Genomic DNA, 27,832 nt, shown 5'->3' with positions numbered 1-27,832 from the left:
TGTAGTTTAAGAGAAACCATTGAAGATAACGACAATTTATCTTTAAATCATCATCTCATTTTTCTCGTTTTCTCACATATCTCGTAGAGTTTAAAAAGCCATCTGTCAAATACAAATTAATAATTGCATACTTTTCTCTGATTACTCTAATAAAAGTATATGCTATATAGTTCAAATACAAACAGTTATTTACATATTGTCAAGCTCACATACATGTTAAATATGTGCAGCACAGCACAATGAAGAGCAACGTAAATGAAAGGACCAATGCACAAAGCCAACAGAACAGTTCAAAATATTTATTTGAAATACAAATATAATGATACCAAGGGAGGTCAAAGGGACTATTACATTTGTTCTAGCATGTTAAATGAGTTGCATCAACAAGAGGCACAGAGCCAGGGAGTATGTAGCAAGGCTGTCTGCTGATGGAGCCGAGTTCCTCCCTATGGAAGCAGACAAACAGAGTTTGTCATCACCTTAACAACACAATGTTAAAATTGGTGAGTGGAAACAAGACACCACAATAGAATTATGCTATTCATAAAATACCTAAAACAGCCTCATTGAAATTACATTTTCGTTTTTTGTTTTTTTCACACCTCTGAGCTCCAGAAGAACGTCTCCTTCATAGCGAGCAAGTCCAACGGCGTGCTTTTGCTGCGCGTCCAGCTGTGCCCACTGCTCGTCAGTGACAGCCCACGCCTGCTCCGCACTCAGCCACGACATCTGCACTGCACTGAACACCACCTGACAGGCACACAGCAAACACACACTGACATGCTCACACGGGACACGTTGTCATTTGAGAGGAGGCAGACTGCTTGCTTTGTTGTGAGACTTTTTGCACTGTTTCTTAAAAACATGTCTTCACATATACTTTAAAGTCCTAATTCTTGGCTGTTGTTAACATGCGAACAACACTAAATCAATGGGGATTCATTTGAGAAAATAAATGTAAAATCTGGTAGCTATACATGCCATTATTTACCAAACTTTCAGAAAATCACAAAGCAGAAGATTTTATGAATGAAAATATATAAAACATCTGCTCTTAGTTGTTGCCCCGGTCCTTGAGTACAGAGTGATACTGAGCCAGCACGCACAACAACCGGACCCCGAAACATGGCAGCCAAATGGAAGTCAGCCATCAGTCATTTTCTACTGATTCCAATATGATATGTTAAAATCAAATCATTCAGCCAAATGTTTCAATGTTTCAATGGTGATGATAATAATTGACTTGACATGAAGCTAAACATTGAATTGAATGAATGGTCAGTAAATTATGGTTGGAACTCACTGCCATCTTTTTTGGTGACATCAGGGCGATGGCTACCGGGGTGATTCCCTCCACTTGTTCTTGAACCAGGGCTGAAAGCACCATGTCCTCCAAGCCCGCTACAGAGTGACACAAACACTGTCTAGTCAGAAAACGAACAATCCTTATATCACATCACAGGAAGTGTAAATGTTTTCCTGAAGTTGGAAACACCCAGGGATATTTTTAATTGCACCTATCCATCCAAAAGCTGTCACGCCCTCGTCCCGGCTGCCTCAGTCTTTGAAGAACCAAGCAATTAATCACAAAAAAGCACAACATCCTCCAGGGATATTACATTCTACTGTACCTGCCAGCGTCCCAATTTCAGTAAAAACTGCTGGTCCCCAAGCACTGACTGGACCAAAGGCCTCAGGTCTGGACAAGCGGCTCGTCAACTCCTCCATCTGCTGCTCTGTGCACGGCAGGGACGTCTCCCGCAGGAACAGGACAGCCACACTGCAGCGGGAGGGAAAGTATTTCAGACTTTGTCTTCTTCTGCGAGTACGCAACATGTTTTATGAGAGTTGTGCTGCTGAGAAATGTGTTCTCTTAGCAGGTGAATGTGGAATCATTTAAACCTAAAGCATGAGGGGGGCAGCTTCAAAGTGTACTTATTACCGCATGTACACGTTCATAAAATATTCATAAAAGCCTCATCTTTGGTTCCATGCCATTTATCTTTGACTGACCTGAGATTGTAGGGGCTCATTCTTTTTATTTCCGAGGGATAGAAACCACACACCAGGTTCCCAAAAGTTGCCAGATCAACCGCTGTTAACTGCTCCACTTTCAGTTTGCGTTTACGCATCACACCTAAAACGACCGCTCTTGTCTGTAGAAAAACAACAAAACAAAAAAAGATGGGTAAATTTAAACCAATCTCCTGGACGAGTTAACGTCTTGAGGAGGAGATTCTTTCATTCGCCTTAAACTTTACATCAGAGAGAAAAATTGCAAACCTTTTTAGGGCTCCAGTGTGTCAGTGTCCCCAGATGTGCCAACACACCCGGATCGGTTAGACTGGCATCCTGCAGGTCTCTCTCTCCCATCTCAGTGACCACGGGGCCCAGAGCCAGCACCTGATCCGCTCTCAGCTCTCTCACCCGACCGAAGGTCTGGATTGAGTGAAGAGCCACAGCACGTTTCAACCACAAAACACACACGTTTTATTTAGGTGTCCCGGGCAGCAAGGATTGGCAAATTCTTGGAAATCAGCAGGTGAAATGTGTTTCATCAAGAACTGTGTTTTAATGATTTGAGATGTCTAATCGGAACAATATCTAAACAGAGAAGGATTTGACACCTTCATACCTCCACAGTTCTACTGACCTTCCTGAGTTTCAGCCACAGTGCTCGGCGCTGCTCAGAGCTCATCGAAGCGTCCTGAGCGAAGACCTCGACACACTCGTTCAGGTCCTCCTGAGACATACGGCTGAGCTGAGTGGACGTCCAAGCTGATGGAAACGTCCCTCTGACGTCTGCACAACTTGGAACGGGCACTGCTCAAAGACACGGCAGTGAACTCAGGGCCATGGCAACGTACACAAAGCATTACCCACAGTTCGACAACAGGACTACGAGTTACAATACAACATTCATGTAACCTTTTGCCCTCCTGCTCCGTGCTTTGACGATGCCTCGCACGAGACTCTGAGTCATCCTCCTCTGCCGCTGGAGGTCCGTACACTGAGTCACACACACTCCGCCCACCACACTGTCCTCCCAGCGACTTTGACCCAGCAGGACCTGCTCCACTGTGTCTCTATTCAGCACTGACTGCACAAGAGACACACGTATCATCGTGCTATGCCTGAAAAAGTATCAAGTTAAGTGTAATAAAACAAATTATTTGCTTGGGTTGATGCCTTTGGATGCTTACGAGGGGGATGGAGTTTATTTGCTTTGTTGAGAGAGAAAACACCAGCCGTCCCAAATGTTCCACATCTCCAACCTGCCATTGGGATGGCTCCCTGACAAACAGCGTGAATCATTACTGCTGTGATCCATGTCGTAATGCAAGCTAGTTTCTCATTTTATCATTGTCAGTGCTGTCATTTTACCACACTGGAATGAGCATTTAGCTTAATATGTTGATAACAGAATAACGTTTAACTTAAATGCATCTTTTTTAATTGGTAACTTTTTTAATTCCTCTGTGGATCATAACTGTTATGGTTGTTTGTTTGTTGCCAAAAAAATCACTTTTTAGAAATAATGATGGCAATTACGAACTCCAAACATATTATTGATCCAGGTGTCAGTGCAGATGTTGTTTTTTTCTTCTTTTTTTTTACCCGAGCAGGTCTTTTTGAGTGAACAGCGCACTAATATCTCTCAGAGCCTCTTTAGGAAGGCAGAAAGTTCTCATCTCCTCCAGCCGCAGAGCCAGCGCTCCTCTGTCCACCAGAGCCAAACTGTCCCGGTCCAAGAAAGGCAGTAAAGGCCCCAGGACGTCCAGGGTGGTGCCATCGATCTCCCATTCAGCCCGAAAGGAGCCCTGCACAGCAGTCAGAGATGATATGACTTCAGGGCAAGTTATGTTCTGGATCTCTTTCTCAATCTGTTTCTCTCTTTGTATGTGTGTGTGTGTGTTCAAGAGGGCTGAATCGATGCTCCCCATTAATGTGTCAATCAGACTCAACCACTGATTTCATTTAACCAGCAATCGCATCTCTGGGTTCCTAGTCTGAATGCTCACAGTGCTGGTTCATCATTTTAATAACCCTGAGGTTAAATCAGTGATTTCTGTTTAAACTTAATGTTGTTTATGATTTGCATTCACCAATTGATGTCTGATCGTACCGTTCTACCTGAATAACATAATGTGTCAAGCCCTGCAACTCATGTATGAATATGCAGTAAATGCAGGGGAGGTAGTAAGGGCAGTATTTGAATAGTTCATGTTGATGCTTTACCAGCTCAGTTAGAGCTCTCTCAGCTAAATTAGTCTGCTTGTAATGAGGCATTCTCAGGAAATCAGCAAAGTGTGTCTGAATGTGGTCCAGAATGGCCCTGAAGGATGCATTGGAGAGTTCCTCTATCATCGTCACGCTAGAAAAGAGCAGAGCATTGGTGTGAATGTGGATCACTTCGGATAAACTCTGACATATTTTCCGCTTATTAGTGAGATACTCACGGTAGCGTTGCTGCAAACCCGGGGCTCAAAGCACTGAGGTTCATTTCAGGTTGTTGCCTCAATTCCTCTATGATACATTTTCGCTGGTACCACAACCAAAACAAATCTGAACTTCTTAGAATGAAACTTGATTTTGTAAAAGTGATTGAACTGACAAACCAACATGCATTCGGTCCTCACCAGAGCAGGTCTCGTGCCTCCAGGCTGCTCACTAACAAACTGAAGCAGCTCTGCAAAATTTGTATCGTTGCTAAAAAGCCTCAGAAAGTCACAACTCATTCCACTGGAAATTTGACCCAGATCACTACAAATAAAGGAGAAGTTGTTATTTCAATCGTTCATTGAGGGAGCATCCGACCTCAAATTGACTTGGACTACTTCTTTCCTTGCTTCTGCAGGTAACATTACTTTATGATTCAAGTCCTAGATGTGAATGCTCTGGTGCAATACATTACTTACCTTGCCATCTTGCTAGTAAGGTTTTTAAGTTGGTGGATCTTTTTGAACAAAACCTGAGCCTGTCCAGAGGAAAAGGAAATGGCGTCAGACCCGGCATTTGACGTAACATTTAAATCAAATTGTACACTTTTAAATGGGTTTTCTGTTTTTTCTTTGCATGTTTTTGTCCGCTTTAGACATGTGTACTTTCAAACAAGTATAAGACCAATATTATAGTACACAGGAAAAGCAAAAAAGGTCTAGAGCAAAACAGTTGCTGTATTTGATACTTGAGTGACAAGCTAAATGATCTCAGCATGTTTTTTGCTTGTGTTTTATATTAACTGTGACACTTTTTTGTATAATCGAAAAGCATTTGCGCTCAGTTTCAGAGTGAATCCCCACCGTACTGAGTGGAATACAACACTGGTGTTATCTCACCGATACGACTGTACCACATTAAATACACTATCTTATGCGTGAAGTAGCATTAATTTCAGGCTAAACACAAAATCCCTCTGATAAGTAATTGATTACCCAAACTGACTGAATTTTAGCAATTTTGAACAAATAACACGGTCACTTTTTGTTCATTTAAGTAGATTTTTTATCATGTGTCACAATAAAGTTAAGTGCATCTAGTGACCAAAAGAGCATTCTTCATTGATTTGACAGAGGTCTTGTTAGGCCAAGAACTGGAGGTGAAACACACTCCGCCGTGACAAAATCCCTTTAAGGGAGCCATTATTAATTTATGCTACACTCCTCCACACCATTGTACTACATCCAAACTAATTAGCTTGATGGCAGCTGATGCGTGAGGAGTATTAATATCCTGAAAGGATCGTTTGAACCATGTCCAATGAGTTGCAGATTAATGGGACCGGAGCTGGCAACATTTCTTCTTTTGTCAGAGGACTGCCAACCTGTTGTTGTCACATCAATGCGGTGTGAAATAGCACACAAAGGTAGGTTAAAGGGAAATGTGCACCTGCTGTGTTGACCAGCGTATGTCTCTGTACAGGCTGACATTTCTCAGGATTGTTTTGCCATCTAAAATTTCTGTCAGCTTCCTCAGAGGGATGAACGGTAATAGACAGTGTGCCCGCTGGGTGATATTCTGCAAGTATATGTGCAGAGTCTGTTGACACACAAAAACACTGTAAGTTACAGCTTTTAACCTTGACAGACACAATGAGATTGTAAATGAATGGGTCAAATAAACACATTATGAAACCACTAGGATTAGCTGCATTTACACTGGATTGAATCAATGTATCTCAGGCCACCGTTCTTTTGTTTTTTCAAGAGGCAAGTTGTATTTGTATTTGAAAAATACGACCCTATGCACCTCTATTATGTCAATTTACTCATCGTGTGGTAACATGATGAGCCACAGGTGATTGTAACAAGGGATGAAAAGATAAGAGAAGTGTTGTATGGAGATTATCACATTGTCACCTCCTGCATTGCATTGTATATCATGGCTCTGTGAGCGGGCTGCAGCTCAGTTAGCAACATCTTCCAGCACTGGCAGTGTTCAGCTTCACTGATCTCAGACCAGTGCAGGTCTTTGAGCACAGCAGAAGAGAGGCCAGAGAGTAATGTCTTCAGTCTGCATAGTGTCTCCACGGTGAGCTGACAGGGAGAGCAACACGGTGATTAAAGTGCAATTGGTTGAAATTAACAAATTATTTTAAAAACATTTACTTACAGAGGTGTCCTTTGAAATCTTGGATAACATTTGAAAAGCCTGAGGAAACACACATCCATATAAAAATGTACAGGCGTTTTATATTCACATTTGGTCATATTTTCACACAATGTTTATCCTCTTCTTCTTATCTCTGGAGACTTGGAAGTTAATTAAGGCGAGACACCTCAGGCATAAACATTGTTCATAACGCACTGGTCAATTTTGACGTTTTGGGATGTTTTGTTTTCATAACACGTTCATTTCGAGACTAGTGGAAAAAGTAAATCCATAATTGTCATTTAGGTTTTCTTTTTTTCACTTCTTTTTCTGTGTCTGCAGATCTGTTCTGCATCATAGTTACATCTAGCATCTTTTTTAAATCAAATTTAGAAGTTTAAGGGAAATACTATTAATCTTTATACATTCAAGTTCACGTTGGAAACCTGCAGTCAACTAACGTCTACTAAGGTACTATTTATCAACTTCACCAAGAACAAGAATGACAAGAAGTCACAAAGAAAATAAATCTCCCTGCTAACCTGTGCAGGAGGATGTCTCTGTGACCCCGGCTGTGAGAGGATTTCCATGAGTAACTGTGAGGGAAATGACAGCAGGAAGGAAGCTCTTAACTGAGGGAAGAGTCCGCTGAGGGTGGACAGCTCGTGGGGAGTCATGCTGCTGACGTTCAGGGTCTCGACGACTGGTATCAACCAAGAGGACAGCTGTCCATGGAACACAATTAAAAAGAAAAAGACATTCAAGATGTTTGAAGTAGTTTGAAGCACATGTTCAGCAAAGGACTAAAGAACCCGTGCTGCTTACCCTGCCAGAGGTACTGATGAGCCCCTTGGACATGCACTGAGCCAGCTGCTGCCAGAGAGCCGAGGACACGGCCGAGTCCTGAAGAAATGACCCCAGCTCCACGGGGTCCAGGTAACATGCAAGGACCCCTAACCTGCAAAACCACATCTGATGTCACTTGTGTCTCTTTTTTTTTTTTTTAATAGTAGACAGAGAATGTCAACAGGAGAAAAAATATATGTTTAGTTTTTAAACCTTCGACAAACACAAATACAAATGAACACCCACTGCCAGCTCTGAATATGAGCCGTCACTGATGAAACATATTGGAATACTGTCCATCATGTCACTTACTTCTAAATGTGACTTCATTGATAAAATATAAAGACAAACATACAAAAACACAAAGTATCTCAATCCCACCTCAGTATGTTTTCCCTGGTCAGATTCTGCTGCCTGCTGTAGAGAGTCCGGAGCACATGGCGCCCTCTTACACCATCCAGACTGCCGTTGCCTAGCAACTCTACCAGAGGAGTAAGCTAAACGAGACAACAGATCAAATGTTGACTACGAATGTTCACCCGAGTTTGTCGAAAATGACTGAGAAAGATAAAGCATTCATGTAATTTGTACCTGTTGTGACGTGAGCTGCTGAAAATGACTGACCGGCAGGTAAGGCAGAAGAGGGAGGATGGAACTGAGAAAGTATGGTGGCCATGTAGGGACATCACCCACCACACTTGATTGCAGGAGTCTTTTTACAAACGCCTTTTTCTGCAGTGACTTCATCTCTGAGCTGTGGTCCCGAATGGCCGTCAACCTGAAGAGTAACTCAAAAGCGTGTTCGATCAGGACTATAAGATGTATCAAAAATGATATGTAACTGTTTCTTGGGTCAGGGACTCACACACTGTCGTTGACTATCAGGGAGGCTGGGAAGCTCATGATGTCTGAGACTGACATGTAGGGGATGAACTGAGAAAGGTCCACAAACAATTCTGGGGTCACCCGGGGGAATTTATGGATGAAAGCAGCAGTCATTGTTTCCATGGCCTGCAACTCTTTTTGAGAGGCCTGACAGAGAAAACAAAAGAGCGGAACCAAAGGTGATTTGTATTTCATTTGGCCCTCTTTAACTCTGCAAATAAGATATGCATCATGATTGCAGTCCACAAAGGGAGTTAACCCTGCACAATTAGCTTCATATGGAGTGTCAATAATAGTCCACTCTGTGTTTTGTTGAGAGTTTGAAAACCAACCTGGTCCGTTTCAACCTGTAGCTTGTCCCAACTCTGATGCATATGTGAGAGAAATCTCTTAACAGCATCTTTTTCAGCAGACATCACTAGTGTGCGAATGCTGTCTCTTGGCATCTGGAGATATTCCTGTTGAGATTAAGCAAATCACTTGAATACAAAGTTCAGTGAGCTGATCTGTTGTTGGAGTTGACATTGGAACGTAGCTGCACAGACAACTACCTGCAGCAGAAACCTCAGAGCTGATGAGTTGTCATCCAGTTGGATGAGATCCCACAAGACAGGCTGATGAACAGAACCAGAATGAACAAAAAAACAAGTTACTCTTTACTCAGTGTGTGTGAGAGAGTGCGTGAAGGTGCCAGGGAGCTATCTTACGCTGAAGCAGCTCAGTAGATCCTCTTTTAGAGTGGCGTTCTGCTCTCTGCGGAGAAAGACTCCCACGGTGTGCAGGACACTCGTGGAGGCCTCTGGTTGCAGCGTGGCCCAGGAGGTGTTGTCAAGGAGACTGGAAAGGAGGATAGCCTGACCCAGACCTTGTCTGGCTTCTCTCTCCCCCTCATCCAGGCCCGAAGAGAGGCCAACCATGAGGTCCAGGACACGTAACACGTATCCCAGCGCCACTAAAAAACCCTCACGCTCCCCTCCCTCCACCTCGCACACACTCAGCTTGTGTAGAACTTCCACCAGCATTGGCGCCGGGTCCACACACAGCTGCGACGTGTCAAATTCATACGGAGCTGGGAGCATGTCAAAGAACCTCTGCAGTAGGCACTTCCTGCCTTCCAGTTCCGCCTGCAGATCAGCACAGATATCGGCAAGCTGAGGCATTGCTCTTGCCAGTCGATTGAAGAGCGTGGCATTGTGACAAATGTACTCTCTCAAGCCGTGTGTCTGCTCACAGAGCTCCAGGAGGGTGAAGTTGGTGAAGTGATGCACGGCCCACGCCCTGTACTGACAGGTCTCGTCGACGGCGTCAACGCGTGAGGAGTTGTGGATTTTGGAGCAGTACAATGATGCCCAGCTGCCCTCTGTAGAGGTGTGGAGCGAGTCAGGGGACTGTCCCCCGCACACAGCTGAAACCAGCATGGAGGTGTTGGGCAGGAAGCAGTGCCTGAAAGCGTCAGCACTTAGCAACCCTTGGCCCAACTGCACTGCACAGTTGTCGTCGAGTACCGGATTTTCTATCGCCTCACCTGTCAGCTGCACACATAGGTCATTGATACTTGTCAGGTTTAAAAAATGGTAGTCCTTTGCCACTGCACCCTGAAAATATTAGTCAAAATGAAAAAGGAGAAATTATGAGTAATAAAGTGAGAGCCTCACTGTGCCTCAAAGCCACAGACATTTAGCAAAGAAAAAGTTTGTATTACCTGTTGTGCTCTCTGCAGCCAGAAAGAGGAGTTGGCGCAAACCGTGTTGTTGAATTCATGGGCGAAGAACTCGCTGCAGACATGAATCCAAAGGAAGTCCTCCTCAGCAGCAGACAGGTACCAAGCTGCATCCGAGCATGTGGCATGCAGGTCAAGGCCCATCTGGGCCTCTGCAGGATCCACTGACCCGTTCTCCCCTTCAAACAGTTTACAGTACAGGAAAACCGTGAAGTTGGAAACGCCTGTCAGGCCCGGGATGGATTCGTTGCACGCTGCCTCCAGGATTTCAACTGAAGTCAAATACTCAATTTCTGTCTGACGGTCAGCGCTCGCTCTCATCCTCCCTGCTTGGGGCTGGTTTAGCTGGGGGGGATGAGGTTTGGTAGGAAGGTCATGAAGCGTTTTTATTTTGGAGATTTTTCGTAAAGAGGGGCTTTCTTTTGGGGATGATTTGTCCGGTGTTGGCAGCAATCTTAGTTCATCTGCTTCAGTGGAGGGGCAGGTCAGGAATGGGAGTGAGCTCGGGAAACCCTGCGAGCCCAAAACCTGCGTGTTCCAGGTCACATTATGTCTAATCCCCCTTAATGTGCATGGAAACAATGGCAGAAATTAAAACTTGTTCGGCTGATGAAGTGTCAGATGTCATATATTCAGACTGCAATCAAATAGAATTTTAAAATACTTTACCATAGGATGAGCTGTCTAAGGTCACCTTGAAAAAGACAAATGAAAAACAAATATTAACAGAAAATCAAAGGGAAAGAGCAGGGGATAAAGCAACTGGTTCTGCAGTTCACAACCATGCCTGGTGTATAGAGTAGCTGGGCTAACAATGCACAAGATATAATGTTACTGGCATCAATGAGAGGATAAAGAGATTAGCTGGGCTAACAACAGATGCTTTCAACGGCGAGGATGATTATAAAGACTTTAAAGCAGTGTCAGTCACTGTCTCTTGTGTAGCTTTCAGGTGAAACCAGGGACAGACTTGTGCATACGAGTCTAAAAGGGGCTAAAACATGCAGGGGAAAAAATACAGATCCAATTGTATACTAACTGGAATTTGATTTAACTTATACTGATACTAACTAATTGATTAAAATAATATGTCAAATGCCGGATATGTTGCTATTTCTTATTCATCTGGACAGGCATAGCTTTTGTTCAAAAAGATTCACCAATTTAAAAAAAAAGGTTTTTCCTCTGAGACTGACACTGAAGATTATTTAAAATGTAAAAGTACATCAACATACAGCAGCACCTGCCGTGTAAATTACAATTGAAGGACTTTCATAACTAGCTACACATACTCACCAACGGAGCATCGGCCCCTAGCATTGGGCTGTGGTACATCCACCAGGCTGCTGACATCATCGAGCAGCGCCATAGTAACTCGTGACACTTTCTTCCTCAGGTTACCATAGACAGAACTACCCACCCTGTGCAGGAACCCCCTCCTCAGCCCATCCAAACCCTGCACCAGAGCCACGTTCTTCTGCGCCAAATGGCCACCTCGCTCTCCTCCGCCTGAACGAGATAACGCATGCAGCAGGAGGCTTTGCATGGAGTCTGGACCATCATCACCGGACATCGCACCTGCCTGAGATGCATTTCCAGACATCTTAAGCTGACTCATGGCCTCTGGGGGCAAGCTGAAGGGCCTTAGACGTCCGAATACACTCGAGCTCCTGCTGTGTTCAGCACCTTCCCCTGCTGGGTGTAAACTTACAACAGGCTTCCAGCTGCGTGTTTCAAGGAAACGTAGCAGCTGCTGCAGCCAGCTTACGCTGAAGGCACAGTCACTACGGCCTTTTAGAGCACAGATGAAGCCCTGCAGGCCGGCACTGGCCTGACCATAGGTCCCGCTGAGCAGAGCCTGAAGGGCAGCTTCGAACACGGCGCTCACCGTCCTCCAGTTCTGAGATAAGAAGGTCCAGAGAGGCCTGTGGGACTGACGCTCTGACAGACTGATCAGACTCTGCAGCAGCCCCAGAAACCAGTCCCAGTGAGGGCTTCCCCTCAGGGACAAAAACCAGTCCTGCACTCTGAGGCTGGGTCGAGGCGGGCCGCGGCCGTTCCACTGGTTCAGGGCACCACTCCCCTCGGACTGGAGGACGTAGTGCAGCACCTTTTCCCACAGCTGCTCCTCGTTTGCCGGTGCCTCCTCGAGCTCAGCGCCCATCTCTTGGAGGTACAGAGAGATGTTGTAGAGGAAGCCGGACAGACGGTGCCTGTCAATTGGCTTGTTTAATGAAGGCAGGTTCTTTTTGGGGAGTACGCCGAGGGATTTTAGGCTACCCACGATATTCCTCACCCAAGAAGTCACGGACTGGTCCTCGTGTGGTTCTGGAGGAGATTTCTGAGAGTTCCAGCCACTTGCTGTACTCCATTTTGAAATGATCTCCCTAAGAATGGCGTCCCTCTGGTCCTCTTTACCGCCTCCTGAAAGAGTCCCATAAGAGACAGCTAAAGCAAGCATTGTGTATGAAACACAGAAGACATGTTTTATTAGGTGCACTCACCTGTCTTCTCGGGAGATCCCTGTCCCAGTAAAAAAGCACAAACTATGATGCCTGTGAATGCTAGAGTGGCCATTGCTGGCCCTTTTTCTGCCATCTTCATCTCATGGCAGCATGCACCGTGACACAGTTGTGTCCCATCGTTTTGTTGTTTTTCCTATTGATTACACACAAAAAGTTTTCTTTTTTCAATTCATGCAATGGAGTAGACTCAAGGAGTAAAGTGTCTCAGTTGAGTAGGGTATCTCAAATGAGAGGGAATATTCAACCTCGACTTACTGGTATCAGTAATGTGTTTCTCATAATCAGTGACGCAGGCTACAACAGGTCTGTGTGTTGTTGGATAGAGTGACCGAAGTAAAGTTATGGAGATGAGTTAAGATATTCTCACACACACACAGTTCTTAAATAGATCACAGTTTGACAAGAATAATAGGAAGAAAATAAAAAAAACTCACCAACTGTTATAATCCATTTAAGTATCCTTTCAAACTTCCACCAGCATCTTTCACTCATCCAAAACACTGTGACCTCTTTCTAAGTGGCCCTCTCTGTTTCACCCTTACTCCGACTTTCTTTACCATTCACTTTCCTCCTGTACCCCTCCCACCTGCTACCTCTCTCTCTCTCTCTCTCTCTCTCTCTCTCTCTCTTTCTCTTTCTCTCTCTCTCTCTCTCTTTCTCTATCTCTCTATCTCTCTCTCTCTCTCTCTCTCTCTCTCTGCGCTTTGTTTTTTGGGGTTTGTGCTTTCTTGTCTCTGGTCTTTAGGGTTGTTGCTTCATGTCTCATGTGTTATACATAGTTGATATATGGGTTGTTTATTCATTTTCTATGACAATGGGCAGGAAAGAGAGAGAGAGAGAGAGAGGCGGTTAGTGTTTGGTGAACACAATCCCTTGAAACAGGACACGTCACTCCATCTTTAAGGCCACTGCTTGAGTCAAGATGTGCAGCAATGTGGTTTGTGTGTTCCCAGTACAGTAAGTTGCCTCATCAGGCTACAGGAAGGTCACAGGAAGCAATAGGTGCTAAATCAAGGTGAAAATCTGGATCATGTTAATCACTCCCAGGATATCCATCCCATTCTCGAGCTGTCTCTCAGCTGGGACCCATCTTGTGACTCTGGGTTTGTTCGGGGGTGTAGTCTTACCAACCGGGCCGGGACAGCAGAGAATGTGCAGGCTGTCACTGTTTGGATACATTTATCCCTGGGTCAGGCCGACTTACAATTGAGCCCTGTGCAAGGGCACTGCAGCCGGCTCCCCAGAGTCAGACCACTGTCTGCGGGCCCTGAAACCCAAGAGGGCCGAGTGAAAGGACCCCCCTCCCTCCACTTGCCTCAGCAGTATGATACCGTGGCCTGCACTGGGACAATATCCTCCTCGTGTATTATTGATACCACAGGGAACAGCGATCACTCAGTGCAACAGGGCTCGATTCACCACAGGAATATTCAATGAGAAACCGGATCCACCCCATATGTCCTCTCTCTCTGGTGGAAACTCATGCAGGCAATCAGCTGGTGAAACTAGCTGTTCAGATTGGAATAGTTGGTTCGAGGCCAATTTATAGCCCCATCTTCCGATGAAAATATACAATGATAAATACCTCAAATTTCACCTGAAATGAGACTATTTGCCATCATTTAGAAGCTGAAAAATTGATTTATTTTGTATATTTTAATCGTTTAATTGCAACAATGACACAACGGCACTCCACTTAAACAACGTTTTATTGTTAACTAACGTGAAAATAACAAACCTTACAGCAATTTGATTTTTTTTCCATTCAATTTAACAAGAAAAGTCGAGATAAAATGTGCCTCTTACTCTCTGGTGTCAAGCACACACTATTAATCAAGTTAGATTGTATTTAGCAATATTTGATGTTTAAAAGCCTTTACTGCCTTCCTCAACAGCAGTATTATCAGTTCTCACTTTTTACACAAAGGAATGTTTTAGCTAATACAATTTTTGTATATGTGTCCCTGAATGTGACCTTGAATGACCACCAATATAGTTGTCCAGTGCGACATCAACGCAACAGTCGCCATCATGTAGCCCACAGACATGTGAAACAGTATAAACATAACCCTTTTTAAATACAGACAGATTGCACAATAATCCTAAACAGAGCTGGTTTTCCGCTGGTTTGCTGAAGATGATTCTAAAATATCATATTATATGATGGAAATACTAGTGCTAGGTTTTAAAAAGTCATGCGTGGCTCTCTTATCACTGAAAACAGCATTCTAACAGTCAGACGTGTCTCACTGTCACAGAGCAGCCCGTATTATGATTGAATTGTCAACTAATTTACTATTTCAGCACTTCAGCTGAGAATAACAGAAAGTATTCCTTCTGAATCCAAACACAGTACATACATATTTAGTTCAAATGGAGCTAAGACTAGAATACCGTAAAAAGCATGATGTCATTTCCTCTTTAATGACTCTTTGAACCGAGCGTGCAAATAATAGAGATAAAAAACAGCTATGATGGAGTACAAAAAGTAATTTAAAGAATTTAATTTAAACTCTGTCAGTCAATATTGTACCAAGCCAAGCTTCTTTTAAAACAAAGTTGTTTAATACTAGGTTAATTTTTGTATTTATACACCTTAATATATATTCAGACACAGCAAATCAAAAATATGTTTCGTCCCTTATAATTATTACCCCAAAATGTATATTCTTAAAAACAAGATGAAGACAGGTAACACATTCACTGTATATCAAAGGAAAATATAAGCTGCATGCCATGAAAGTGAGATTGACTGTAATAGGATCAGTCTGTGGATTCATTGCATGTCGTTTTGGAGCAAACCCAAATTCTCTTTCAGACTTTTCCCTGTTAGCGGAAGATCTCAAATGGTTTTACACAGAGCTTCTCCACACAAAGCTTTATAGGTCAGCAGCAAATCCTTACGGACCTGACGGACACACAAGTACAAAAATATTACTACAAAAATGTAATTAACATCATCATTAATTTGCCTAATGCACGACACTTCTAGGAAGCAAACAAACTAACCTGAGCGAGCTGAGCTTTTTTACACTCCAAGTTCCTGATGGATTTATTAGTTGAGTCCAGATTTTTCTACAAGCATAAACATGATTTTTCTTGGTTTTTGTACCGGAGGCAGTTTACAAAATCCATAATTATTTAAAATAAAATTCACCTCAATTGTGTTAGTGACCCCATGGAGAGCAGTTTGGTCCATGTTAGAGGCAGAAAACACAGAGAGGAGCTGAGCCTGCGTCTCCTCCAGGCCGTCTGTCAGGTCTTTCAGCTTCCCCTCCAGCTGCATGCTCTTCCTATCTGCTTTTTGCTGCGCCTGCTGGATATTCTGAGTGGACGTCTTGTACAGCTCATTTATTTCTAGCTGAAGCTGTGCAACATGTAGGCAGAAAAAAATAAGTGCGGAAACATTCACCCATTTACTGAAAAGTAAACAAGCATTTGGCCACATCGGGTTTACATGAAAACAAGCCCACATCCGAGCAACATGGTATACGGTGCGACTCCATCCGAGCAATTACCTTGCGAAATTTCTGTTCCAGTGCCTCATTATCCTGTTTCAGTTCATCCAGCTTCTTTTTTGTAATCTTTTCACTGTCAACCTGTTAAAAAAACAGTGTAACAATTTGACCTTGTACCCATGTGTAGCATGCTGCATGTCAGGAGCAATTAAGGCACGGCAATTAATGTGAGTGTACAAAGTTTCAATCACAAACTTAAATATAATATTCTCAAATACAGAAACAACCTTTTCCAATGAAGAGAATCGCAGTTGTCTCTCTAATTTCTTGTTCTCCTCTTCGACTTCTGACCAAACCTGGACCAGATGTTGGTTCTCAAGCACTATACAGACCAGGTGGCTGTCATCCTCCTGCGTTTCCATCATTTCATCAACGCTTTTCTGAGAGTAGCCAATACAACCAGTCACGTGGGGGGGGGGGAAGTATCATAGGCATTTTTAATTGCAAAAAACAAAATCAACATATATATCAACAATAATAAATAAATGTAATAGTGTTGCAGGTGTAAACAAAATATGTGAAATATGTGTGAATGGGAGCACTTCTACCTTGAGTAAACTGTTCTCCTCAACAGCCCGTTTTATGCGAGGAATAGCGACCTCAATTTCAATGATCGCTTTGTTGTGGTCTTCCATTAGAGTGCTGATGTAGCTGTTCCACTGATCTTCTGTCTCACAGGTGAAGTTTGTTCTAAAGTTGTCCAGCTGTTGTTGTAGCAGCTCCAACTTTTTACTATGTTCTGCCTTCATTTCTACTCAAATAGCGACACAAAACTGGTTTTGATCATTTGATCGCACAGTGTTGAATTCAAATTCAAATGATATTAGTTCTTTACCTGCATTTTGCTTCTCCCCCCGGGAAATTATTAGAGTCATTTCTTCCTCATGTTTCTATTAAGATAAAAGCCAAAGTGTTGTTTTCAGCATTAACGCTCAATTGAGGAATTATATCAAGACGAAGGGACACAGTGAGTCCACGTGAGTCCTCTGTAAGTGTAGAGATGAAATACTATGCACTACAAACCAATTCAAGCTCCTTGACAAGGTTTTCATTGTTGAGCTCTTGCATGTCGACGATGACGTCCCTCATTTCCTTGTGAAGCTCAGTCTGTAACTGTTCTTGTTTTTTCTGCACTAGCTGTTTGGAGACTAAGCCATGTGCTTTCAACTCAGAGACTGCGTTCTGGTGCTCACACAGGAGGTGCTTCATCTTCTGCTTAAACACCTGGTGGAACAAAATGATAAAACATGCAATACAACATTGATTTAGCCCTTATATCTGCGAATGGATAATGTTTACTTAAATACCAAAAAATGCTTAAATAGTTGAGAGGACGACCTGTACATGCCATTAAAGAAACTATGGATGCACCGTGAATTGTATTTAAAATGTATCTATTGACTGCGGTAAAAGATCCTTCTTACCTGTTCCAGAGTATAATGGCATAAAAAAGAGATGTAGAAAAAAATGTAGCAGTGGAATTTGGGTGAAGTTCAAACGTAACTGAAATACATGTGTATCAACCATACCTTGATCTCTACTTGGTGGCGCCCCTCATCCTCCTCCATGTCCTTATCAAAGTTCTTCTTTTCAGCCTTGACCTCCTCTAGTTTACTGTCAGTGATTTCCCAAAATGTGTGGATCTTGTCCCTCTCCAGCTGAAAGTAGTTTCTCTCTTCCCTCTCTCTGTCCAGCTGCTCTCGAAGGCGCATGATGTGCTCTTCCAGCTGAAATACAACAGGGTGTTTTAGTGTGAGCATATCATCCAGACAATCTAGATAAACATGTAGCCAATTGCATTTGTCCTAAAGGGACATCACACCCATTGTAAATGTCAATGCATAATGTTGTCTGTGGCTCTGGAGGAAAGTCTGGGAATCGTTACAGATTCTACAAACCCGGACTGCGTATTTTCTAAAAATAAGCTTCATATTGCTTAGTAAAGTATTAGTAAGCTTCGGAAAAATAACGGGATTTGATTCAAGTTGCACTTTTTGAAGATCTCATATTCATGTGTATTTCATTCTAGAATCATCATTATATCAAAACAGCTTTGCCCATTCGATGAACCCAAAGTTGAGATATCTCAGGCTGATTTTGACCCTTCTCATATAAACCTGTCCCCGGGGAGTCCCCCCAAGGGACAGTTAGCGCAAAACCAACTTGCTGGAATACCCATTAAATGGACAAATGGTTTTGAAAAGGAACATTTTCTTTTGCCCTGACATAAAATATTCAAGCACCCCTCCACACACTCAGACACACATCCTACTTAATCTCCTACCTGCTCCTTGGACAGCTCCTCCTTGGTAAATCCATCTATCAGGGTGGGCGTTCTTGCCTTTGGGGGCTTTTTACTTGAGCCTTTGCCTTTGGGTGGCTGCAAAAAAGTCAACAAAATATAACATCAAATCAGCGTGTTTCTTTAATATTGTTAATTTGGAGGGGCAGCAACACAAAAGTCGGCCTCCCGTGACACGTAACGCTAATGCAACGCATGAGAAGCGCAAACCACGATTAACGTTTAAAGTTAACAAAAAAATGAACTTCGTGAAATGATTTTTTTTTTTAAACGCTTCGCTCACCATCGTATATCTGAATCATAGGATACTGAAGGACGGCCCAACTTGAGAGACGCTAGCTAGCACCGGGAGAGGTCTGGAGCGAGCCTCCGCTTTCAAACATGCGTTGCCGTGGCGACAGGACGAAGCGGCCGACACATGGTCAAGCACCTCCAGGAGGGGGCCGTGCGCGTGACCGTGCGCGAGCAAGTGAAACGCCACCATGAGTGGTGGAAGTGCTGCTCCTACTACGACAACGCAACAGTAGCCTACTTCACGTTGTTTACAGTAGTAATATTCCCTCCGTACTTAAGGGTATTTTGTAATTACCTGTTTATTTAGGGACTGTGTCCAACACATGCATTGCACCAGATGTAAACACAGTGCTAGATCCATCCGTTGTCCGTGGGAGCTTTTACTAGGCTTAATTTATTGAACAGTGTTTGGCATTTATTGGGCAAAATGCACCTATCCATGTTGATCTTTGGTATACAATCAAGTCAAAATCTACAAACACAAGCTAGGAATCAGACTTGGAATCGATGCCACAATTTCTGGGTACTAAGACAAAAGTCAAAATGGAGCTGTACAGAAATTTTCCTCACTCAAAATATTAAATTATTGTGCAAAAATGTACATATACTAAATAATATGTGTATACCACTCTGTCCTTAATGCGACCCCTCATGTCCTAACTCGGTCTGTGCTTTTAAGTGTGTGCATGCAGTGCAAGTGACAACATTTGAATTCTCTCAAGACATCCAGGCTTAAAAAAATAACACCAAAGATTGTATGGATCTTTACGTTTTAATGCAGACGTGCGTGTTCCCTAGGTAAATACTACTTTTGTTTGTGTTGGACTGTAGAAAAGTGCAAATTCTTTAAATAATTGTTGCTTCACAGTACATGAATCAGGTAGATATAATATTCAAAAGCTTTTATTTCATTTATTATTTATAGTAATCATTAAAAAAAAACAGACAATTATGTACATTTCAGTTAGACATTGTGCATGGCGATGTCAGAGAGGCCTTCACTCTCATCCAGAGTGTGAATGTATTCTGGATCAGATGGGATTGAAGATCGACGGAGGGGAGAAAAACCTTGAAGCAAACATGAATACAATTATCAATATGATTATATATAGTCAGAAAATCAGGAATCAGAAAGATTTTTTACTAAGTATGTTAAACATTCAAGAAATTAGTAAAACCAAAACACTTTGGACAACAAGTAAATAAAAGTAAAAAACAACTAACTGTATTAAAGTACAGTTACCTTCTGAGGCTAAAAGATTCTTGAGCTGCTCTGCATTCATCATTGCTACAAAACACAGGGATACATTATACGCCAGTAAAAGGTCAAACTAATATGATTGTAAATAACATCAATAATTCAGACACAAGGTAAAACAAGGGTAAACCTTTGGTTGGGCGTAGTAGGTCCTGCAGTTCTTTTGATAAATCTCGCACTGGAAAGAATATACATCAATTTAAAAAATAAGAAAACAGGATTGTGTTAGTATGCAGGAAATGATCAAGCTAACAGAGATAGACATTGCAGAATCATAGGATATAAAACTGATTTCCTGACTGTTTGCTTCATTCTATGATGGAAGAAGTCCACTTCCGTCTTTTATCCCTCTGAGGTCAGAGGGTGAACAGTAAAAAGCCAATTCCCTAGAGGAACGTTGTTCCACAATTGATCAATGCTATGAATACATTTATAAAGAAATTATTTTTCATCTTAATGTGCAAGGGGTCAAGTTCAAGCCAAAATTGAGTATTTCAATGAAAAACACACCTCAGGAAATGTACTAACTCAAGTGCTCACATTCAGATGCATCCGTTGGGTTAGGCTCAGTGTTTGAACGTGACGACGACTGTAGGTGCAGCATGTCCTCCATGATCATCCTTCGAGACTTGGCGGCATGTTTATTACTGCTTTCGGTCTCATCTGAAGTGGACATTGCATATTTGGCGTTCCGTAAAAGTTCTTTGGACGGTGGGACTGGCAGTACGACAGGAACGGAGTCAACAGTGAGTTTGTTGAGAAGTACAACATCTATCGGCCCATTGATGCTTTTCAGATAGATCTGGTACTTTGCTGGGCAGTTCTGGACCTGAAAGAAGAAGTATGCACATACTAAACCAAGAGAGCAAAGAAAAACCACACTAGGTCACAGTGATGGGGAACTTACAGCTTTGGGAATCGGCACGTCTAGTTGTGTCCCACGTGGCGCTTGTACTGCCAAGAGAGTATCGCCTGAAGAAAAAATAGAATGAAAATACGTACAAACAATCACTTCTTCCTCTTTGTCACATACAAAGAACAAAATGAAACATTTTAGGAGAATGATGATTTTTAGTCTTGAATCTCTGGAGGTTTTATACAGATGCATCAATCAGTGCAACTCAAAAGCTGCAAGCGGGAAATGTGCTTGGATTTTGTCAAAAAACAGGGCAAAGGTGTGTATGATTCTCATCACCCTTCTTTTTGAATGATATGCTCTGTGGAAAATATGCGGACACAAGACTGAACACAGAAATATATGAAACGTACCGCTAAAACAGTTGCAGATGTCGTCATGATTCACGTAGGTCAGAGTTGATTCCAGTCAAAGTTAATCTTGAAATACCACATTAAAAACTGCTCAACATAATGTCCCACTTCTCAATACCAGTTTTCAACAAAACATGTTTCAAACAAATTCAATTGCAGCACTCTCTGCTACGTCTTTGTAAAAAGGATATTCATTGCAGTCTTCTTTTGTGCTCGTGGTGCTCTGTTCAACCCAGAATTTCTGCAGGTCTAACATACTTTCCTTTTGCTCCAAGTCCTTCAGCTCTGCCCTCAGCTCAATCACTCTGTTGGTTAGCCTGAAAGCATGTTCTCCTAGCACTGCGCCACTTGAAGAATAGAAATGGTTATATTGTATTGCATCCTAAAATTTTAAACCAATGTTCAGATGCGTGCACACAGGGCAAAATTAAAAAATTAAATAAATAATGACTTACTTCCACTTAACCATGCTCTTGGAGATTTTCACAATCAGACCAACGCCCTCCAAAACGTTTGTGATGTCGTAGATACGCCTTTTTTTACCCACAGCCAACAGCCTAACAGCCTGAAACAATATTTATTTGTTAAATAATTTAGCCTCCTAGTTCTTACCCTTTGATAAGTACGGTTTACTTAACGATGTAGGTGTCACAGCCAACTATACTAACACAGTCAGGGGTCAAAACCTAAATAAGCGCCAACCATATCACTTCTAATACATTTGAAAAGTTTAACTTGTGATCACTTATCATATTTGAAAGCGCTCTGTTGCTATGACATGTCATTTTACTCATTGTCCAAATATAATGATACAAGTCCAGTGGTATGATCAGTGTTCATTGTGCCGAGCACAGCTCACTTACGTCTTTCAGGTCCAGCAAGCCGTTTTCAGCCTCTTGTAGCAACCCCACAAACCTCGTGGCGAGCATGTGAAGGCTCTTCAGACTTCTCTGATTTTTGGGGATCTTGTCTGGCGAGGGGCTCTCCTCGTCTGGACTATCTGCGATGCCTTCACGGTCCATTGTCCTGAACCTGAGAGGAGATCAGATGAATCCCCTGAAGTTTCGTGTTCTATGATGTTTGAATGAGCTGCAGAGAACCCGCATCACACAAACAGAAAAATTGTTTCTTCAAAATAAAATAAAGTATGTGGGTTTCCTATCTCAGCCATTACTTGTAGTTGTTTATAGTTTTGAAAAACACCAAAGCTTGACAGCAAAACTGTTTTCGTAATAAATTAATATATATTTATATATCACGTAACTTATCCACTCTACCTTAATCGGAGTTTCTCTCTTTACCTAGATTTATTGTGAAAAGTACCGGAACCCAACGATTACTTTCCCCCTTTCATAGCTAGCGTTAACTCTACTGTTGTTTCAACGCGTTTGATTTATTGCGTAACTGCTCATTGTTCAAAAAGCGCTTAAACAAATATACGAACAGGCCATCTAACGCACATGACCTCCAGGGAATATGTGAGAACAATGGTGTTTGACTCACGTGGATGGTCTCGAGACCAGCGTAAAGTTAAAGAGTTGCTGCCGACGTCACTAAGCAGGCTTGACCACGACAACTGAAAGTATTGTAACGTACAATAAAGAGCCAGTTTATTATTACTCGGGTTTATTGTGGACTGTTGTCGGCCACAGCCACGCCATCCAAAAACACCCGTTTTTTTACACCCCAGTAAGAACTACAACTTCCCACAACTCCCCGCAATTCCCACTTCCTGTGTTCCCCAAAAACTACACACATTACCCCGGAAAGGGCGGGACCCCAGCCCTGGCCCAAGTAACGGAGTAAGTAATCAGAACCATATACACATTTAGGAACTTAAGACACGCTACAGTATTTACATATATATATTTTGAATTGATATTCACATTTTAGTTGGTAGGTAAAAGTATCCACAGTTTAAACGCCGACGTAAACTGAGTAATGTACCGTCTGCATTGGTGTTCCTTCCCCCACTGCAACGGTTATATCTGCCTTCACAATAAAAGCCTAACTTTCGGGCCACCACAATGTGATCTTCTCTCAGTAAAATGATTGGACAAGTTAAAGTTAGTGCATAATAGAACGCACGTTAACTTAATTCTTGATTTCATATGTCTCCCACACACCAAGACTAGTGTGTCTTGGCTATTTCACTGACATTTTTTCCCTTTTGTTTAAAGTGACCGTAACTTGCCTGTTATGGTCATTTCGTACTGCTTTAGTAAAATTATGTTCCTCCAGTTTTACCGGGAATCCTTTCAACAAGAGGTTTTTAGGATTCCCAAATGTTGCATTACAAAACAACGACGATGACTCAAGTCTCAAATATATATCTGAGCCCCGTTGTCAGGCGCCGGTCACATGGCTCACAGTAGCAGTCACATGACTTTCCGGCTGGTCTCGTTTACCCGCAGCTGCCTTTGGAGGAAGTGGCTGTACGGAACCCACTTCTTCTGTCGCATTCAAAAAACACAAGTGGGTAAATCGCAGCGATGTTCGCAGCCGGTTTGTTCGTGTGCTCGCTGGCCGCCTTTCAGCTCGTCTCCCGGGCTCAGTACGCCCCCGACGAGGTGACCCACCTGCCGGGTATGTCGTTCAAACCCAACTATCGACAGTGGTCGGGTCACCTCCAGGCACGGCCCGGGACCTTTCTCCACTATTGGTAAGAGCGGTGACTGCACCCTCCATGCGGCCCAGGTAGGTCCTGTTTCTCTGTCCCCGTCTTTAACCAAAGCGGGTCGTGGGCTCTCCGGCAGGTTTGTGACGTCTCAGAGGGACCCGGTTAAAGACCCCCTGGTGCTGTGGCTGAATGGAGGCCCGGGCTGCAGCTCGCTGGACGGATTCCTGTCGGAGAACGGACCGTTTCACGTGAGCAGGATGACTTTGTGCACAAAACCACAGGCGCGCTGCACCCAATGATACGTTTGACCCACTAGGCATTGTGGACTTTTCCAGGTAAATGACAACGGGGCCACAGTGTACGAGAACACGTTCAGCTGGAACAAAATTGCCAATGTGCTGTATCTAGAATCTCCTGCAGGAGTGGGATATTCCTACTCTGATGACAAAAAGTATGCCACCGATGATGACCAGGTGAGTTCAGTGACTGACTGGCTACTTTTAGAAATAATGGACCCATCTAGAAATGCTTTTTTTCATTTTACATGTTGTTCTCTTAGGTTGCTGATGATAATTACAAAGCCCTGCAGAGTTTTTTTGCCAAATTTCCAAATTTCACTCAAAATGAGTTCTTCATCTTTGGGGAAAGTTATGGTGGAGTGTATGCACCCACCCTGAGCCTGCGTGTGGCTACTGGAGATGCCCAAATCAACTTCAAGGTAAGAAGCTTCATGCACAGCAGTGGTCGAAGGTATCTAGAATACATTTACTAAAGTGTGTATAATTATGAGGTACTTACCTCAGTATTTCCACTGTGAGTAACTGCTCTACATTTTAGTGTTTGTTTACCTTTATCTGACTACTCAATCAGTTACGATTCAGATTAAAAGAAACAATAGCTATTCATCAAATGCACCAGACAAGATTAATAGAATTCACAAGCTCTAAATTAAGTGGTCAACTTTAGCCCACCTATCCCAAGTTCAGAATGAATCCATTCATAAATATAATGCAATGATAAAAAAGGGTTGAAATAGTCCATTCTGCATTATCAGACATTTTGTATCTTAAGTGTATGTTAATAGTCACACTTTTCTACTATTACATAATTAAAACTTTACAGGTATGACTTACTTGTAACCAAGTATTTCTACACTCACCTCTTGGTTGTGTAGCTGCTTTTACTCCTGTAGTGGAATACTTCATCCACTTCTGGTGCAAAGTTCTCTTGAGTTTCAAACGCTTTGCTCCTCAGCACCACCACCTGCTCAGTATCCGTACCGCCACCACAATGCAGTTTGAGGAATATCAAACTGTTATTTTCTGTCCCTCAGAAAATCCTTTTGCAGTAAAGACACCAACATGTATTTTAAATGTTAACAACTATCTTTCATTCATTTTTGGTTTTTAGGGCTTTTCAGTGGGAAATGGTCTGAGCAGCTATGACCTCAATGACCAAAGTTTGATCTACTTTGGTTACTACCACGGCCTGTTTGGAGAAGAGTAAGTGGTGCTTTGCAATGCCATCAAATGCTAGATGGTTCCTCTGGTTCATTGAGCAACGATGCACACGACATGCGTGTGGATGTCATTGTGAAGCTATGTTTTATGTGCAGTTTGTGGCGGGATCTGAACATAAATTGCTGTGACAAAGGGACCTGTAATTTCTACAACACCAGCTCGAAGCAGTGCAACACGATGGTGCGTAGACACCATTTCATTACAAGTCTCCTGGGCATTTCTGGTGCTACCTGGTGACTCTGGTTTTACTTGGTCCATGTCTCCTTTCAGGTGAATATGGCCTTTGGTATTGTGTATAATAGTGGACTGAATGAGTATGCCCTTTACCTGGACTGCGAGGGTGGCAGACAATTCCACAGAGGCTACCAGAGGACCATGAGCCACCTGTTTACGAACCTCAGGAAACATCCACACTCACACAAGGTGAGTGCTGCTCGCCCATGTTCATGTGCGTCGAGCTATTCTTATTGTCTTGTCGCAATAATAATAATAATCATAATCTTTTTGACAAAGTTTTTAGGTGGAGCGTCTCCCTTCCCGTCTCTGCGTGAAGTCCCGCCTTGCATCAACAGCACAGCTCAGCTGAACTGGCTGAATAGAGGCGACGTGAGGAAAGCTCTGCACATTCCAGACACACTCCCACCATGGGACATCTGCAGGTGACTTCCAGCTAAACAATTCATGGCACCTTACAAATGAAATCGATGGGAGCTGTGACTTGATGTTGTTGTTCCCTGTGAACATTGAATTGTTTTTTTTTGTTTTTTTTTAAAGAACAAACATACAAATACAGCGGTGCTTTGTACTAAATGCTACTAGAAGAGGGTATAAATTCTTCCACAGGTTTATCAAATACGCTATAAACTAAAAAGGTGAAAAGTCATGGGGTCACCAAAAATATATTTCTATTAATTATGAGGGGGCGTGCATTTATTGATGTACCAGATGTCACGTCAGTGCGTCCACTATTTGAAAAGCTTCACAACAAGCCACAAATGTTAACATGATGGAGGCAGCTCCCCGGGTGTTGTAGCTCAGGCCATGACCCCGTCTTCTGTGCAGAGCTAGGTAGACGGTTTGGAACACGTTAACCATGATCGCTATGGACTCTGAGCCTTTTCTTTACTGATAGCGATGACGTCGGGGATCAATACCGCAACCTGTACCCGACCGTAAAGGATGTGTACCTGAAACTGCTCTCCTTGGGTCTGCGTGCGCTCGTCTACAACGGAGACACCGACATGGCCTGCAACTTCCTCGGGGGCCATTGGTTCGTGGAACACCTCGGCCTGGAGGTAGTTAACCTTCATTTTAGCAAAGATCATAAAAAATATCAAACTACACGCAGATGGACCTCTTGATACTACTATAAATGGACGTTGTTTCTCAGGCAACCACTAAGTACCAGGCTTGGCTCCACGACAACCAGATTGCTGGTTTCTACGAGCAGTTTGGAAACATCACTTTCCTGACAGTCAAGGTAAGCCCGGTGTGCTTGGTGTCCTGTCTCACGACGATGGTGGGGTTGCATCACAGGGTAATGCTGCTGCTGTCGTCTGTTTCAGGGTGCAGGTCACATGGTTCCTCAGTGGGCTCCAGGTCCAGCCTTCCACATGTTCCAGTCTTTCATCACGAACGGCTCCTACTGAGCCCGGATGGAGGCTGCTGCATGGAACAAACCTGCACTCATCACTTGTTCGATGGGACATTTTTCTTTGGGAAGAGGATTTTTTAAGGGAAAGACTGTTCTTTTTATTGTGAAGTGTGTTGAGTATTTGAATGGAGACATATTTGTTGTTGGCTTTCCTCTGCATCACATTATATGAATGAACTATTCGAGTGCCAACTTTGAGGAATTTACAGCCTTTTTATACTGTGTTCATTTCTGAGGATCTCAAACGATTTTCATGTGGCACTGATGTACAGCTGTATCCTGGTGTTTTTTTAATGACATGTTAAGCACAAGTGTGCCAGGGATAAATGTTGATTGTTCCAAACTTGAATGAAAAACTGCCTCAATCCAGACAAACTTTACTTTTATTTGTCTTTTATTAAATGTTTTGAACTGTCAGCATCACAATACATGCCATTTATTCACATACCTTCATAGTAGATTATTGAAATAACACATTATTCCATTGAAGCATTCAGGAAATTCACGTTTGTAGAGCAACTTTCTCTGGTAAAACAGGGACATGTGATTTTTTTATTGTCACAGTAATTAAATGCCATGGGGGGGAAAACCTCTACAACCTTGGTCTGTAGCCTAATAAATCAGTAACAGAAATCATAAATGCATTCACCAATGACCAGATAAACCCTTTTCTGCACCACCAAAAACATAAATTATATCAATTTGTATTCCAACAAGACATTTTAATGAAAGTTTTGTGTGCTCTCACAGCAAGCATTGTTATTTTCATCTAATTTCTGCTTAAATATATGGTAACGGTAATGCAATGACTTAACAATCCCTTTAACCTC

At 42.7% G+C, this 27,832-nt stretch overlaps 4 protein-coding genes across 4 annotated transcripts; 1 reads left to right on the top strand and 3 right to left on the bottom strand.

Annotated features, from left to right (window-relative positions):
- Nucleotides 1–336: 336 nt before the first annotated feature.
- Nucleotides 337–12,206, bottom strand: LOC119195746 (stereocilin). The gene is made up of 28 exons (XM_037450951.2): nt 11,339–12,206; nt 10,712–10,736; nt 10,025–10,604; nt 9,030–9,917; nt 8,874–8,936; nt 8,655–8,780; nt 8,303–8,469; nt 8,029–8,215; nt 7,819–7,934; nt 7,417–7,549; nt 7,134–7,316; nt 6,613–6,651; nt 6,360–6,536; nt 5,890–6,039; nt 4,920–4,978; nt 4,641–4,764; nt 4,461–4,543; nt 4,240–4,375; nt 3,619–3,821; nt 3,204–3,294; nt 2,929–3,100; nt 2,654–2,823; nt 2,284–2,439; nt 2,014–2,156; nt 1,632–1,780; nt 1,304–1,401; nt 603–750; nt 337–446 (listed from the first exon to the last, which is right to left on the bottom strand). Exons 1-28 carry the CDS (start codon nt 12,204–12,206, stop codon nt 367–369), a joined length of 5,514 nt encoding a protein of 1,837 aa, XP_037306848.2. The 3' UTR covers nt 337–366.
- A 2,820-nt stretch (nt 12,207–15,026) lies between these two features.
- gas8 (growth arrest-specific 8) lies at nt 15,027–18,779 on the bottom strand. Its single transcript, XM_037448120.2, has 11 exons — nt 18,671–18,779; nt 18,370–18,465; nt 17,615–17,812; nt 17,109–17,309; nt 16,921–16,975; nt 16,634–16,836; nt 16,313–16,465; nt 16,086–16,166; nt 15,725–15,934; nt 15,577–15,642; nt 15,027–15,475 (listed from the first exon to the last, which is right to left on the bottom strand). Exons 1-11 carry the CDS (start codon nt 18,671–18,673, stop codon nt 15,410–15,412), a joined length of 1,332 nt encoding a protein of 443 aa, XP_037304017.2. The 5' UTR covers nt 18,674–18,779; the 3' UTR covers nt 15,027–15,409.
- A 762-nt stretch (nt 18,780–19,541) lies between these two features.
- On the bottom strand, nt 19,542–22,933 carry LOC119194181 (transcription factor E2F5-like). The gene is made up of 10 exons (XM_037448332.2): nt 22,712–22,933; nt 22,072–22,240; nt 21,664–21,773; nt 21,400–21,555; nt 21,209–21,252; nt 20,847–20,911; nt 20,480–20,768; nt 20,070–20,117; nt 19,925–19,969; nt 19,542–19,749 (listed from the first exon to the last, which is right to left on the bottom strand). The coding sequence occupies exons 2-10, from the start codon at nt 22,228–22,230 to the stop codon at nt 19,646–19,648; spliced, it is 1,020 nt and encodes a 339-aa protein (XP_037304229.2). The 5' UTR covers nt 22,231–22,240; nt 22,712–22,933; the 3' UTR covers nt 19,542–19,645.
- Nucleotides 22,934–23,362: 429 nt separating this feature from the next.
- On the top strand, nt 23,363–27,528 carry si:ch211-122f10.4 (cathepsin A-like). Its single transcript, XM_037448305.2, has 11 exons — nt 23,363–23,870; nt 23,965–24,076; nt 24,164–24,301; nt 24,388–24,546; nt 25,239–25,330; nt 25,444–25,528; nt 25,619–25,771; nt 25,862–26,007; nt 26,481–26,643; nt 26,739–26,828; nt 26,914–27,528. Exons 1-11 carry the CDS (start codon nt 23,701–23,703, stop codon nt 26,995–26,997), a joined length of 1,392 nt encoding a protein of 463 aa, XP_037304202.2. The 5' UTR covers nt 23,363–23,700; the 3' UTR covers nt 26,998–27,528.
- The last annotated feature ends 304 nt before the right edge of the window (nt 27,529–27,832 follow it).

The sequence above is a fragment of the Pungitius pungitius genome, chromosome 4, assembly GCF_949316345.1.
Source record: "Pungitius pungitius chromosome 4, fPunPun2.1, whole genome shotgun sequence".
Taxonomy (NCBI): domain Eukaryota; kingdom Metazoa; phylum Chordata; class Actinopteri; order Perciformes; family Gasterosteidae; genus Pungitius; species Pungitius pungitius.
This window is presented reverse-complemented; position numbering and strand designations above follow the sequence as displayed.

Bases quoted from the DNA above. Each gene is read 5' to 3' on its own strand.
- LOC119195746 (XM_037450951.2), bottom strand. From the start codon at position 12,206: ATGGGCGCTGAGCTCGAGGAGGCACCGGCAAACGAGGAGCAGCTGTGG. The intron at 8,470-8,654 runs GTTGGTTTTCAA...TTTCTCTGTCAG, and splicing joins TACAGGTTGAAACGGACCAG to GCCTCTCAAAAAGAGTTGCA. The intron at 4,765-4,919 runs GTAAGTAATGTA...CTTTATTTGTAG, and splicing joins CTTACTAGCAAGATGGCAAG to TGATCTGGGTCAAATTTCCA.
- gas8 (XM_037448120.2), bottom strand. The intron at 17,310-17,614 runs GTATGGTTGATA...TTGTTCCACCAG, and splicing joins GCCACCAAGTAGAGATCAAG to GTGTTTAAGCAGAAGATGAA. The intron at 16,976-17,108 runs GTTTGTAGTGCA...TTATCTTAATAG, and splicing joins TTGTCAAGGAGCTTGAATTG to AAACATGAGGAAGAAATGAC.
- LOC119194181 (XM_037448332.2), bottom strand. From the start codon at position 22,230: ATGGACCGTGAAGGCATCGCAGATAGTCCAGACGAGGAGAGCCCCTCG. The intron at 20,912-21,208 runs GTACGTTTCATA...TTTTTTCTTCAG, and splicing joins CATCTGCAACTGTTTTAGCG to GCGATACTCTCTTGGCAGTA. The intron at 20,769-20,846 runs GTAAGTTCCCCA...TTCTTCTTTCAG, and splicing joins ACGTGCCGATTCCCAAAGCT to GTCCAGAACTGCCCAGCAAA.
- si:ch211-122f10.4 (XM_037448305.2), top strand. From the start codon at position 23,701: ATGTTCGCAGCCGGTTTGTTCGTGTGCTCGCTGGCCGCCTTTCAGCTC. The intron at 25,529-25,618 runs GTGCGTAGACAC...GTCTCCTTTCAG, and splicing joins CGAAGCAGTGCAACACGATG to GTGAATATGGCCTTTGGTAT. The intron at 26,644-26,738 runs GTAGTTAACCTT...GTTGTTTCTCAG, and splicing joins TGGAACACCTCGGCCTGGAG to GCAACCACTAAGTACCAGGC.